The sequence below is a fragment of the Strix aluco genome, chromosome 29 (assembly GCF_031877795.1).
Source record: "Strix aluco isolate bStrAlu1 chromosome 29, bStrAlu1.hap1, whole genome shotgun sequence".
Taxonomy (NCBI): domain Eukaryota; kingdom Metazoa; phylum Chordata; class Aves; order Strigiformes; family Strigidae; genus Strix; species Strix aluco.
The window spans coordinates 5325481-5338935 of record NC_133959.1 but is presented as its reverse complement, the minus strand read 5'-3'; the positions used below and the strand labels follow the sequence as shown (position 1 = coordinate 5338935).

Genomic DNA, 13455 nt, shown 5'->3' with positions numbered 1-13455 from the left:
TCTAAACCTGCACTGAGTTCAAACTTCCCCCAAGGACAACATGGGTAGGAGATGCTGCCTTCTGTGAACAACCTGGACCTCATGTCATTCTGGAACTGGCAGTTCAGGAACTACGCAGCAGTCCTAACCTGCAGCATAAGGACAAATAATAATTGATATTCCTAAACTTATCCATTCATGGCTACAGAATGTAGCTGAGGCCTTAAACCCAGCAGGATTCACAAAGGAACTATATAGCTGCATGAATTACAACAATGTTATCTCAGGCTGCCTGTATGAGGGAAAGAAACTGGTACTTCAGGATTTAGGCTCAGATCTAATTATTGGGAATTAGGGGGCATCATGTGAGAGGGTGGTGCAGATAATCCTGTAGCCAGAGAGGGAAACTGGAGATTAGAAAGGCCCGTGAGAAGAATGTGAACTGACTGGAGTGAGAACTTCATGTCTCTCAAAAAGGGGAGAATGTCCTGTGTTCTTGCTGACACTGCTTTGGGCTACTAAATATCATCACTGAAACAGATCTGTTAGGAGAATTTTTCCTTGCTATTCACTGCTTGATATGGAAAGGTCTCAAATGTATTTTTGCATCAAATGTGGCAGATGATTTTTAGATAAAACAGGAAAAATTCTGGATATGCTTCACTATTTTTCTCTCTGATTTCTTTCTAATAAGGCTATTTATTACCTCATCATTTCACACTGTAATGACTGCAGTGGTAATTCAGCCCACACAAGAATTAGGAAAACAACAGAAGGGCATTTTCAGTTGCATCTTCATTTTCTGCCCTGTGAAGTTTCCGTTTCCTGATTTGCAAATAATTTGGTTTGTGCTACCTTAAGGGAAGGCAGACAAAGAAAATGTGGACAATATGGATGAAGATGAGTCTTTAATCCTTGTTCTCAGTTCCCGTAAGACAGAATTGCCCAGTTGGATACTGATAAAACAACTCATCCTGGGCTATGAGGTCAACTCCCACAAGGCACTGACTCCTGGACTGTGTCCTTGGCACGTGGCCAATCTAATGCCATTAGGCCATGTCTTTGATTTTGGAAGAATTTCATGCTGAGCAGCAGTTTGATCTCACAGCAAATACTGCAGGCTGTGGTCAGGAAGAGCGGGATGCATTTCATTTAAGTTTATACAGCTGCATCTCAGACATTTATCTAGGGTTGCTCTATGACTGATACAGCACTACTTGGGTGCAATCTTGAATGGTTTGGACATGCCTGTTTACCTCTACTGCTACAGAAAGAGTCCAGACAGCTAGTTTAGACAGAAATATCTCCTCTACAGACACCTACAGCACCGTAAGACAATCCATACAAAACATGTATTAATGATCTGGATGGTGGGGCAGGGTGTACCCTCAGCAAGACTGCTGAAGACACAAAACTGCAAGGAGTGGCTGATATGCCAGAGGATTGTGCTGCCATCCAGAGGGACCTGGATAAGTGGGCTGACAGGAACCTTGGAAAGTTCCACGAGAGGAAGCGTGAAGTCCTGCACCTGGGGAGGAACAACCCCAGGAACCAGTTACATGCTGGGGGCGAACCAGCTTTTCTAAGAAAAACCTGGAAGTCCTGGCGGACACCAAGTTGAACATGAGCCAGCAATGAGCCCTTGCCCTTCCTGGCCTGCATTAGGAGAGCTGCCAGCAGGCCGAGGGAGGTGATCTTTCCTCTCTACTCAGCACTGGTGAGGCCACATCTGGAGTGTTGTGTCCAGTTCTGGGCTCCTCAGTACAAGAGAGACATGGACACACTGGGGAGAATCCAGTGAAGGGTTACAAAGATGAAGGGACTGGAGCACCTCACCTAGGAGGAAAGGCTGAGAGAGCTGGGACTGTTCATCCTGGAGAAGGGAAGGCTCAGGGGGATGTTATCAGTGTATATTAATACCTGAGAGTGTAAAGAAGACTAAGCCAGGCTTTTCTCAGTAGTGCCCAGTGACAGGACAAGAGGCAGCGGGCACAAACTGAAACACAGGAGGTTCCCTCTGCACATCAGGAAACACTTTTTTACTGAGAGGGTGACCAAGCACTGGCACAGAGTGCCCAGAGAGGTTGTTGAGTCTCTGTCCTTGGAGATACCCAAAGCCGTCTGGACATGGTGCTGGGCAACCTGCTCTAGGTGACCTTGCTTGAGCCAGGGCATATGGACAAGACTTCCAGAGGTACCTTCCAACCTCAGCCATTCTGTGATCTCAGTAACACTGTAATTAAAAATTCTGTACTATAAGGGAAGCACTTTTGCACTGGCCTCACTATCATGACAACTTTCCCTGTCTTGATTTCTTAGGTTTTGTTACAAACACAAATCATACTGGACCAAGTGCTGGGATCCTTACTCAGATGTCACTGGCTTTGTTCACAGAAATCTCCCCTGGAGTCCAATCCACATTTTTCTTGGATACAAGCACCAGAAGTGGACCCAATGTTGTAGTGACTCATAACAATTTTACTTTTTTTGGGTCAACTTTCCCTAATAATGAGTGTTCCTTTCACCTCACTTACATGTGTAATTTCACTAGGGCAAGAAGGAATCCATCCCAGATGAACCCCTGTGCTCCCAAGCAGCCTAGGTGGACCCTCCCTCCCCATGTGATGTACAGGGAACTACAAACTGATCCATACCGTGCCCTGGAGGATGAACTTGTAGACCATGTGAATAATTAGGCAGGACCAGAAGACATGGAGCAGCTGCAGAATTATCAGGAGAGCATTCACGAAGTAGTATCCAAAGAAGGGTTGGAATATCTCCATGGAGTAATAGTAGGTGTTATAGAGCACTCTGCAAGAGAGAGGGAATTGCAGTGGAGGGAAAGTGTGTTGTTAGTAGGGCTGGAATTAAGCCCCAGAAAGCTCTAGTCACAGAGGAAGTTTCAGGTCAGTCACCTCCTTCTTATATGTAACACATGTGAGCCAACATTCAGCTCCCCACCAGAAATAAGCGGGGTAGAGCCACAGGCCGAGGACTCCTCCTCTGCAGCACACTTCAGGACTTTAAGGCTACTGTATGAACTCCAAGGCAGACCACTCTAGTTTACCCCAAGGCAGGTGCAACAGCCATGTGGCACTGTAGCCTATGCAGAGGGCAGGGACATACGCTCAAGGACTGAAAAAGCAAAGGGTGCAGCGAAAGATTCAGAACCCAGCTGAATTATCCTGTCTCTCAGAAGGCAGCTTTTCCATTTCTCTTGACTGCAGCAGACTCACGTGTAGGGGAAAATGACCAGGCGGCTGATGAGGAAAACAGCTGAGAAGATCATAAAGAGGCTGTCACAAGTTTTTTTCCACTTCATGTAATTGAATATCTTAGTTGGCTAAAAGGAGAAAGAACAATAAAACAGCAGGTCACAACAGTGCATCTGCACATGCTCCAGGAGGCTAATGAGCCACATATGATACAATCTACACGCAGGTAATCATGGCTCTCCACAGGGCACCCCAGGCTGGGTCAGGAGATCAGCACTGAGTTATCAGTGAGACATCATAATGCTTGGCCCATACTGTGCTAGATCAAAAGACAGCCTTTGGCTGAAGAGCACTGTTGCTAGCTAGGCTTTGCCTGGCAGGTAGGTTGTGGAGCTCACCTCTAGGAAGCAGTCAGAAGCATCGTGAATCACCAGCACCAGCGTCCCGATGCGGATGTAATTGGCACAGTATGAAAAACTGATCAGGAAGATGGTTGCAGCGTGATGGACTATCTGCTCCTTGAAATCCTGATGAGGAAGGGCATGGCAGAGAATAAAATACATAATGCACCTTCTGCCCTGGTTAAAGCATGCCTCCTGCAGGTAGCAGTGAGATCTCTACCCAGTGACTAAGAAACCTCCCACTGTAAGGACTTACCTATGTAACTCTTTTACCAAACACATTCTAGAAGTGCAGGCAACTAAGAGACAGAGTAATGAAGAGTTTATGGTGTAAAACGAGGATCTCACAACAAAGAACACTCTCTCCCTCCACCAGTAATGATCTGATGATGGTGCAAATTATCAGTACAAATTCAACATGAAGAGCGTTCCCTTTCTGTCACAAAGCAGTGCCCGTATCCCTGCTCTGTGCCCCTGTCCATGCCAGTTTGCATATTCATCTCACACCCCCAGGCTCGCTGATGGAGACTCATGACACCTTGTATCACTTCTAAGGGTATACTCACAGCCTCAGCGCACGTGTATGCCTGTGTAACCACACATCACCCTGCCTGTCGGGGCGCTGGCACCTAGGAACACGTGCAGCTCAACTGGCAGAGAATCGTCTCTTTGCCTGCCTCTACGATCAGTGCAGCCTGCAGAATCCCAGAAGACAACTTTAAAGTTTGGATTTTAAGTTTGGATTGAGAACTCTGCAGTAGTTTGCACCTTTCTTGTGTCCAGTTCTGGGCTCCTCGGTACAAGAGAGACATGGACACACTGGGGAGAATCCAGTGAAGGGCTACAAAGCTGAAGGGACTGGAGCACCTCACCTAGGAGGAAAGGCTCCAGGGTCTGTGTTCTCTGCTTCCCAGAAGGAAGCCAGTGACTGGGAATGGAAATCCCTGGGAATGAGCAAGGACAGAGACCCTCAAAACCTCAGACTACCACTACTCATGTGCTCTCACAGATGACTCTCCCGAGGGTTCAGTTTGGGTCTGTCTGTGCTTGATTCTTCCCTGAAGCTGTCACTCACCTTCCTCTTCACATCAAAGGGCAGGGTGAAGACCAGTGACCAGTAGAATGAGAGCTCCAGCATGTAGTACCAGAACAGGGAGGGCTGGAGAGGCTGTGAGGGGGAAGAGACAGTGAAATACCCATCAGATAAAGTAGAGCAAGGGCTGGAAGTGCAGACTCCTTCCTAGGAAAAAGAATATCAGACAACCAAACCAACAAAACTCGTTCTTGCAGCTTCAGGGGGAAATACTTCAAGTGAACAATGTGGTTACTGACTAAAAAGTCATCATGCTGAGGCGGAGGCAAATAGCAGGGGAAATTCCATTTTGCTGCATCATGTGGAACATTTAGGGAACCACCGGGAATATTCTGAATATTTTTAGGATTTCTTCAGCACTGTGCAGATTCCTGAGCAGTCAGTACAGTTTTAAAAACTATGTAAACCATTTCACCCTGGTGAAATAGGTAAGTAGTAACTAAATAAATCATTCCCTTTTTAGGATTCAAGGAGAGGCTTCAGACACCTTGCACTCTATCACAGATTTTTCAGTTTAATTAAACTAATGGGGGGAAAGTGCAATCCTAGTGTGAACAGTAATTTGCATTCTTCTGAGTGATTTTTCTGGGGTTTTACAGCTGGAAAACTAAGAGCTTAGATTCAGTCAGCAAGGTATGTGTTATTTAACAAGTAATTTTTCACTGTTGTAGCACTATATGGCCTCCTTAAACCCAAACCTGTTTGATTAAAAAAAATTACTATGACTAAAGGGGCTTTGCAGCTAGCATTTCCAAAGAATCATGGAGTATGGTGCTCCCAAATACCAGTTTATCTGGACTTTCTCCACCCAAAGTGTTGCTCTATGGCCTTCAGAGATTTTAGTTTGTTTTCCTTTGTAGCACCAGTGATTGGCCACAGGAGGAAGCCCAGCTGGATGCACTGGTGCTACCAGGGGGGACAGTAACATCTTCTGGGCTGGTATGTGCTGTTCACACTCTGGGGGTTATCCAAACAGGAGCTCTGGATCAGAAGGGATTTTTTTTCTCCAAAGATTATTTGGAAGAATTGGCATTTCTTTTCTCATTGTCTGTAGCACAGGTCATGGTCTGTTTAGTAGAAATTGTATTTATTACACTCTTTATTCCTGCTAATACACAGGTTTGTCCTTGACCTTTCTTGCTCTTTGCCAGTGGGACATTACTAGCTCTGGTTTTGGTCTTTTCTGTTTGTTACAGATGTTGGAAAGTGTGTGTGTTGGGTTTATATGGCAAGGGTTTGGTAGAGGGGTGCCAGAAGCTGCCCTATGTCTGACAGAGCCAGTTCCAGACAGCTCCAAGCCAAAGCTGAGCCCATCAGTGCCAGTGGCAGCACCTCTGGGATAACATACTGAAGGGGTAAAACTGCAGCACAACAGCAGCTGGAAGAAAGGAGTGAGAATATGTGAAAGAAACAACTCTGCAGACACCAAGGCCACACTGAAGAAGGAGTGGAGAAGGTGCTCCAGGCACCAGAGCAGAGATTCCCCGCAGCCTGCGGAGCACCCCAGGCCAGAGCAGGCAGACGTGCCTGAAGAAGGCTGTGACCCCACGGAGAGGAGCCCACGCTGGAGCAGGTCTTCTGGCAGGACCGGTGGCCCCACGTGGGAGCAGTCTGTTCCTAAAGGACTGCACCCCGTGGAAAAGACACACTGCGGAGAGGTTCATGGAGGACTGTCTCCTGTGGGTGGGACCCCACGCTGGAGCAGGGGAAGAGCGGGAGGAGGAAGGAGCAGCAGAGACAACATGTGATGAACTGACTGCAACCCCCATTCCCCATCCCCCTGCACCACTTGGCAGGAGGAGATAAGAGAAATCAGGAGTGAATTCGAGCCTGGGAAGAAGGGAGGGGTGGGGGGAAGGTGTTTTTAGATTTGTTCTCATTATCCTACTCTGATTTGTTTTGCAATAAATTAATTTCCCCAAGACAAGTCTGTTTTGCCCATGATGGTACCTGTCCATCTCGACCCACAAGCCTTTCACCATATTTCTTCCCCCCTGTCCAGTCGAGGAGGGGGGAGATAGAGCAATGGGCACCCGGCAGCCAGCCAGGGTCAACCCACCCCAGTGTGCCATTATGATGGCTTGGATTGTCCTCGAAAAGACACGTACTCCAAAGGTACAGAACAGGACACAAGGATCCGAGTGATCCTTTTAGTTTTACATTCCTATCCAAGCACCACCTGTTTGTATGGTTTGACTTTTACACTGAACTACAGATTTGCCCCTAAAACTTCTGCCTTTGAGAGACAGCAGATTGTCTGGAGACTTGGCTTGAAAGATACTACCTCATTCTTCACTATTTGTTCTGTTCTGTTTCCTGTGGCTCACACTTGTTAAAATTGTGCATTACCTTTCCATTTACAGGTTTGAACCCCAACGTACTGTCATGAGATCCTGCTCTAACTTTGACTGCCAGACCAAAAAAGCCCTGGAACACAGGCAGTCTTCACTTTGTCTTGGTACTAGGATCAAGTTTCCTTCAGCCTCCTCTTAAATTAATGAAAGAATTTATTTCCTATCCAGGAAATTCTAGTACTGTAAAATCCTCTGCATGGGAGCTCCCTGCATGGTAATACAGGAGATTACTATCCTGCTAGAAACACTTACCAGCTGCTCTCATAGGATAGAGGAACTTCTTCCAAAGTTGGAATCAGATTTTTCACTTTAATGAAATTTAGCTCTCTTTACTATGTCTGCTCTGGCATCCACAGCAGTGTGATATAGGAAGGCTTCTGCTATAGAACAGGCCACAGCTGTCTTCCCTAAAGAATTCAGAGCATGTAAAAACATAAAGGGAAAGGCAGAGCAGGCAACAGCTCCTGTGCTCAGCAGGCGAAGCCCCTCTCTAACTCTTTCAACTCAAGTTATAGGAGCAGGAATAACAAGGGAGGCAGTTGGGCAAAAAAGTACCTGGCTTCTGGTTGCTATCTTTGCTTCTTGTGTTGATGAACATGAAGCAGGTTTTGTTCCCAGCTGGCAATTTTCATTGAGGTTATTCTGGTCTGCACTGATAAGAGATGTATGCTTTCCAACTCACTGGACAGCTTCTTGCAGAGCTGTTGTGAAAAAACTCAGAGTATGCACTGTAAAACTGTAAGAGAGCATCCTCTGAACTTAATGGGAATGATGCTGCATTGCTACTGGCCATACTGCCAGTTCCACTGGAAGCAAACTCCTTGGGGAGCACCGTGGACAGGATTCTTCAGCAGAGCTGAAAGTACACAGCGATCAGAGCCTGTCCTCTGCTCTAGATACTCTCCACTGAAGTCTTCACTTCTCCTCAGGCAATGTGTCCTCCTCTGGCCTCAGTCTCCTCCACAAACTAAACCACCTTGGAGCGTTCCCAATTTTCACTTTCTTGGCTCACCTGGTCAGAACTCTCACTTCCCCTTTATTTCTGCACTGTCCTCCTGCTCTCCCAGCTCGTCCTCTATTGTGTTTAGACTATACCAGATATATTCTTCCTTAATGAGGATCTGGCTTTGAATTCTTAGGGCTCGTGAGTGCCCTCTCTTTTGTCACTAATATAACCTGATTTGCAAAAGATATCAAAAGACAATACATGATTTATGACAGCCATTTTCCCTCTTGCATGGCTCACCTGTTGTGGATATCCTGTCCAGCACTCTCTGTGGTCCCAAAGCCAAGGTTTCTGGAAAGAAAATACAACATGAACACAAGGAATTCTTCTCTTATCAACTAACTCCTTTAGTTTCTTACTACTACATTCTTTGTTGCATTTTATGACAGGCAGAGCTGGTCACACTGTCTGGAATTCAGTTCCCAAGAGATTTCCACTACAAGAACTTGCAGTTGCTTGTGACATTGCCAATTTGTGGCTATTGTGCTGAAATTTCACATGCTGTTTAGCCCAGTTCCAAACAAAATAGCTCAGGGAAGATTTCCACCAACTTGTTGCAGCCTTTTACAAGTTTGGGTGGTGGTGATGTTTTGGATATATTAAAATATTCTTACAACTATTTCATTAAGAATCTCTGTGGTTTGGACAATACTTAAATGTGGTAAGATGGATGAAAACTTGTGTGTCAGGAACATGGTTCTTCCTCTAACAGTGAGGATCACGCTGCAGTCTGCTAAGTAATGAACCTCTGAAAAATCCTACCTTGTTCACACTTCATAGAAAATTGGCAGGTTAGAACTTTCATAGAAACATGGCAACTAAAGTCCCCCAAAGTTCTTCCTGCATGGAGCATGCTCTGACCCTTGGCTGTGCCCAGACCTGATCAGAGCAGGCGTGTCCTCGAGCATACAGGGATGGAACACAGGCCACATCTGCAAGGGGAATTTTCTAGAACAGCTCTACAAGGCTCCAGATATCAGAGCTAAGAGCAAGAAGGCAACATTTCTTCTTCTCTCACTGAGCACCTGCTGGTGCCTGAGCAGTCGGAAGGGAAGCAGGAAGCAGTGGGTTTTTATGAGCAGCGGTAATTAGGAGGAGACACAACCTCCCGCTGGCTGGGAGTGGGACTGGGAGTAGGATTTACAGCAAATACAGGTCCAGAACCAGGAGAGATGTGTGATATAGAATCAGAGAGGACAAAGCGAAAGCTCTGGAACAACTATGGCACACCCTGCTACCTAAACTAGAAAGGAACTCCAGATCCCTGAATTTTATCATTCCTCTATCCTCAGCAAATGAAGCTGTTTTCTGGTGGCCTGCTGTGAGATAACTTTCCATTGCTACCTGCTATTTCACTGACTCATGGGGCAGCGATTTTTCCCACCAGTCTAAAGCCACGAATACAGAATTTAAACATTTGCTTTTTTCTAAAGAAAGAGCAGCATTCCACAGAAACAAATGCATGTTAAAATACTACTCAGATTTCAAAGTAAACGCGCGAAAGTCAGGAAATGTCACATGCAAATATGCCCTGGCACATTAATTCTTTGTCCTTGTTTTTAATGCAGTCGTTTTGGTACAATATTAGATAACAGAGTAACATGCTACTTGCTACGGGATCTAGAGGTGCTGTCTGTAGGACAGATGCCTCCTTTTTTTGTGACAACTGGAAGATGTATACTGAATAAAGCACAGACTTTCAGGAAAAGTGAAGATGATCTTTCATTCCTAGAATGGTCAGGTAACGTGCAGAAGAACACAGGGGGGCTCTTGTACTATCTAAGCACGTCATCCACACCAAACTTTCATAGCTGGCCTCAAAGAATAGCCTTCTATTTTGATGTACAGATCCACAAAACACTTGCTGGGATTTACATACCTCCACTCTGCTAGCTCATCCTGTAATCCTCATACTCCCAGAGTACCTTAAATTCTCACCTGAAAGTCAGTGTAAGTTTAAAAGTTCTTCACTTGTTACAATAACAAGAAGTTACAAGCATAGTTGGTGTCTGTCATCCTGGGATCTGTAGGTTTTCCATTATTTAACCCTCTCAGAAGGTGCTAGTGTAGAAGACTTTTGCAAAGCTCACCTAGGGAATTGGATTCAGCAAAAGAGCCAGGGGAACCTTTAAAACACAGTCAGAGGATGACCAATGCCCCTAGTCCCAGCTTAGTGATCACAGCTCAGTGATTAGAGCATACACATGGCTTCTATTACCTCCTCTGCCTGTTGAGGCAGTTCAATTTGTATCAAGAGAACTCATTATTTATCAAATTAGAGAAACAGCAAAGGCATGAGCCTGAATCTCTTACATCTTGGGTAAGGAGAAGAAATTAATACATAAAATTATGAAATTGCAGTCCATGTTCCAAAGGAAGCCCGAGTTTTTCACCTTAAACAGGTATTGGATACAACAAACAAACAGGCCCTGCAGCTTTCATCTCAGGTAAGGGTTTCCTCTCCTACCCCACAAAAATGTATTTTTACACAACTGTCTTCTGCTTTGCCAGAAGAAGAGGAAACCTCTTGGTTTTGAGCTGGAGTTTTTAAAATAAGCATGGTCCAATATGTTTGTGGTGTCACAAATGTGCTGTGCAGATACACACTGACCTGGTGGGAAAACCTCTACAAGAAGGTCTGAAAGGACATGTTTGACAACAAAATCTGCCATTCTTGCAGGCACTGGCTAGGTAGAACAGCAGGTGGCACTGCTTGTGTACTCACATCGTACAGAACAGCAAGTCCAGTGAAGAAAGAAATCATGTAAAATGTAAACCTCCAGCTACAAACAAACAAAACAAAGTACGTTAGAATCCCATCCACTACCCCCCAAGCTGCAGTTCTGTGTATCGATCACACTCATTCAAAGAATGACACTATTAAGACAAAGACATTAATACGTTCAAAGTTTGCCCAGATCATAGCAGCAGTGGCTCTTTGCATGTCCCTAGCACATTCAACAGACTTCACAAAGAGCAATTATTCTGCTTTACAGATGGCAAAAAATACAAGAATCCCACCGACTATGATCAGCCGAATAATCACCCCAAGCCCTCCCAGCACTAGCAGAAGCAATGCCAATCTCTCTCCTAGGCTTCAGGAGATTAGGCATGCTAAATTCATTATCATGTAAAGTAATTAATGACTGTCATGTTTGGTCTCAGTCAGGAGCTGGTAATGATTTACCCACATTAAACCCACACAGAAGTATGTATGGACTGTTTGCCAAGTTCAGTGGACAGAGGCAGGTCACACTGAATATACACACATATAGTAAGGAATGAGGGGAATTTCACCCCAGCAGAATAAACAAGTTGTTACTACACTAAACACAGGAAATCTTCAAAGGAGTAAAGCTGCCTGACCCAGTCCTTTAATTTCCAAAAATCTCCATCACAGATCAGAAGTAACTACATTTTGAGAGAGAGGGAGAGACTCCACCTGTCAATGAAACCCCCAGGAGCTCCAAGACAGACATAAACTGTACAAAGCTACTACATCACATGGGGAAGACATTGTTTTTAGAGACTGCAAACAGTGGTAGAGGGCAGGTGAAAGGACACCATCCTAGGTGAGTTGAGTCAGAAAAGAATCTGCTGTTTACAATTTACTGCAAGCCAGCTAAGTGCAGGGAGAACTTAGATTTCATCTTGATGGAAGTAGATTAAGCATGGCTGCTTTACAACTCCTTGTCCGCAGATTTTGTAAATATTTCTAACTGCAACTATCTGGAATATTATAAATAAATAATACACATCCTTTTTTTTTCCTTTTCAATTAGGGTTTTTAGGCAGGGGTTTTGAATTAGAGCTTGTGTGCTAAATGGAGCGTGAGGTGATTAGCTCAAAGTTGATGCCCACTCTATGGATACACACTTTTAGACAGATGAACAGCACTGCAGATATTTACTGATTTCTTTCATCTCTGGGGCTCTCCTGCAAGAAGCTATTCCTTACATGAATGGCAGAGCATCCACTCCTACGTAAGGCATTTCAGCCAAGCTCAGGAGAATCCTCCTTTCCTGTGGAAAGCTTAGCCAGGACTAACAGTCACAGAACTGGCTGACAGATTTATTCTGTGCCTCCACGTAATAAGGAGGATTCTACACATAATAAGGAGGATTCTACACACAATAAGGATTCTACACATCTGTTTTCAAGAGTAGTTTTGCTCTTTGGAAAACACAGGCTTTCACATAGGCCCCTTTCTCTGCCACTATGAAAGGGTTCTGGGTTTTGACTTACAGGATGCTGAAGTCAACTGACAGCAGAACACAATCCAGCCCACAGCCTGTGACTTTTGAAAGCAACACCATGCAGAACAGTTGCAGAAAAGACGTAGCAGAAGTTTGAAGAAGCTTGTAGTGAGGCAAAGGGAAGTCATGGGAAAGGCAAGAGAAAGGCTGACTATTTTGGAGGCACCTAAACAGCAGCAAAGCAGGAAGAAGCAGTAAGATGCAAAACAGTAGGGAGCTTTTCAGGCACGATTGTGTTTCAGAGCAGAATGCCAGTCTCACAAAGTCAGAAGCAGAGGCCCTACAAGGAATAAAGGTGAGACAGGAATAAAAGGAGACTTGGGAGTGAAAAAGGGAGAAAGCAAGGAATGTTTCAGTAACAGAGAAGCAGCAGAGTTGCAAAAGAACCAGGTGGGGTAGGGAAGACCCGGGATGCTCTCTGTGCAGGGTGGAGGGCAGGCGGGGAGGTGCTGAGCTGCCTGTGGAGCTCAGTTTCAGTGAAAGGGCCCTGCCACTCATGGCTTGTGCTCCTGCTCACCAGGCCTCGCAAAACTTCTTCGACAGGCTGGGTCGGTCTATGTTCCTCCGGCACCGGAACCACCTCTCCACCTTCCTCACCGGCAGGTCGCACCGTTTGGCTAAACTGATCAGCTCACCCTGGAAAACAGGTGAGGCAGCAGGGTTCAGAGCCAGGTTCGAAGGTCAGAAGGGGCAACACAGGCGTCTCGTCTGACCCACCAGAGAGCCCAGCTGCAGGCTCCTGGCAAGCCCAAATCTGTTCAAGCTAAGGCATCTTTCAGAAAGCTGTCCGTTCTTAGTGTAAAGACCTCAGATAATAGAAAATCTTTCCACTCCCCTCATAAGAAACTGGTTATTAATGCTAAATGTTAAAACTTTACATTTTTTACGTGAACTTCTCCAGTTTCTATTTTCAAACTCTGGTCTCGTCTCCTCAAAGGAGTTTGCTGTTGAATCACTTCCTCACTCTGTTTTCAGGGACCAAGTCCCTTAAATCTGTCACTCCAAGAAAGATCTACCGCAGCTTAAATAATTTTTAAAGTTCTGCACCAAATCTTGTCACGCTTTCAGCATTCTCATGCAGTATCAGCCAATATCCTGACTGACATCATGAGCAGAGGCAACATCATTTTCCTACCGGATATTCTCTTGCT

General features: G+C 45.3%; 1 protein-coding gene across 6 annotated transcripts in view; it reads right to left on the bottom strand.

Moving 5' to 3' along the window:
* LOC141916497 (ceramide synthase 4-like) overlaps window positions 1–13455 on the bottom strand; it is a 51737-nt gene that overhangs the window by 2861 nt on the left and 35421 nt on the right. For all 6 annotated transcript variants that reach the window (XM_074809068.1, XM_074809069.1, XM_074809070.1 and 3 more), the window contains 7 exons: window positions 12822–12940; window positions 10774–10831; window positions 8289–8339; window positions 4671–4763; window positions 3593–3721; window positions 3216–3322; window positions 2634–2790 (listed from right to left, as the gene is read on the bottom strand). In XM_074809068.1, coding sequence (XP_074665169.1) covers window positions 2634–2790; window positions 3216–3322; window positions 3593–3721; window positions 4671–4763; window positions 8289–8339; window positions 10774–10831; window positions 12822–12940 — 714 coding nt within the window. The remainder of the gene's footprint in view (window positions 1–2633; window positions 2791–3215; window positions 3323–3592; window positions 3722–4670; window positions 4764–8288; window positions 8340–10773; window positions 10832–12821; window positions 12941–13455) is intronic.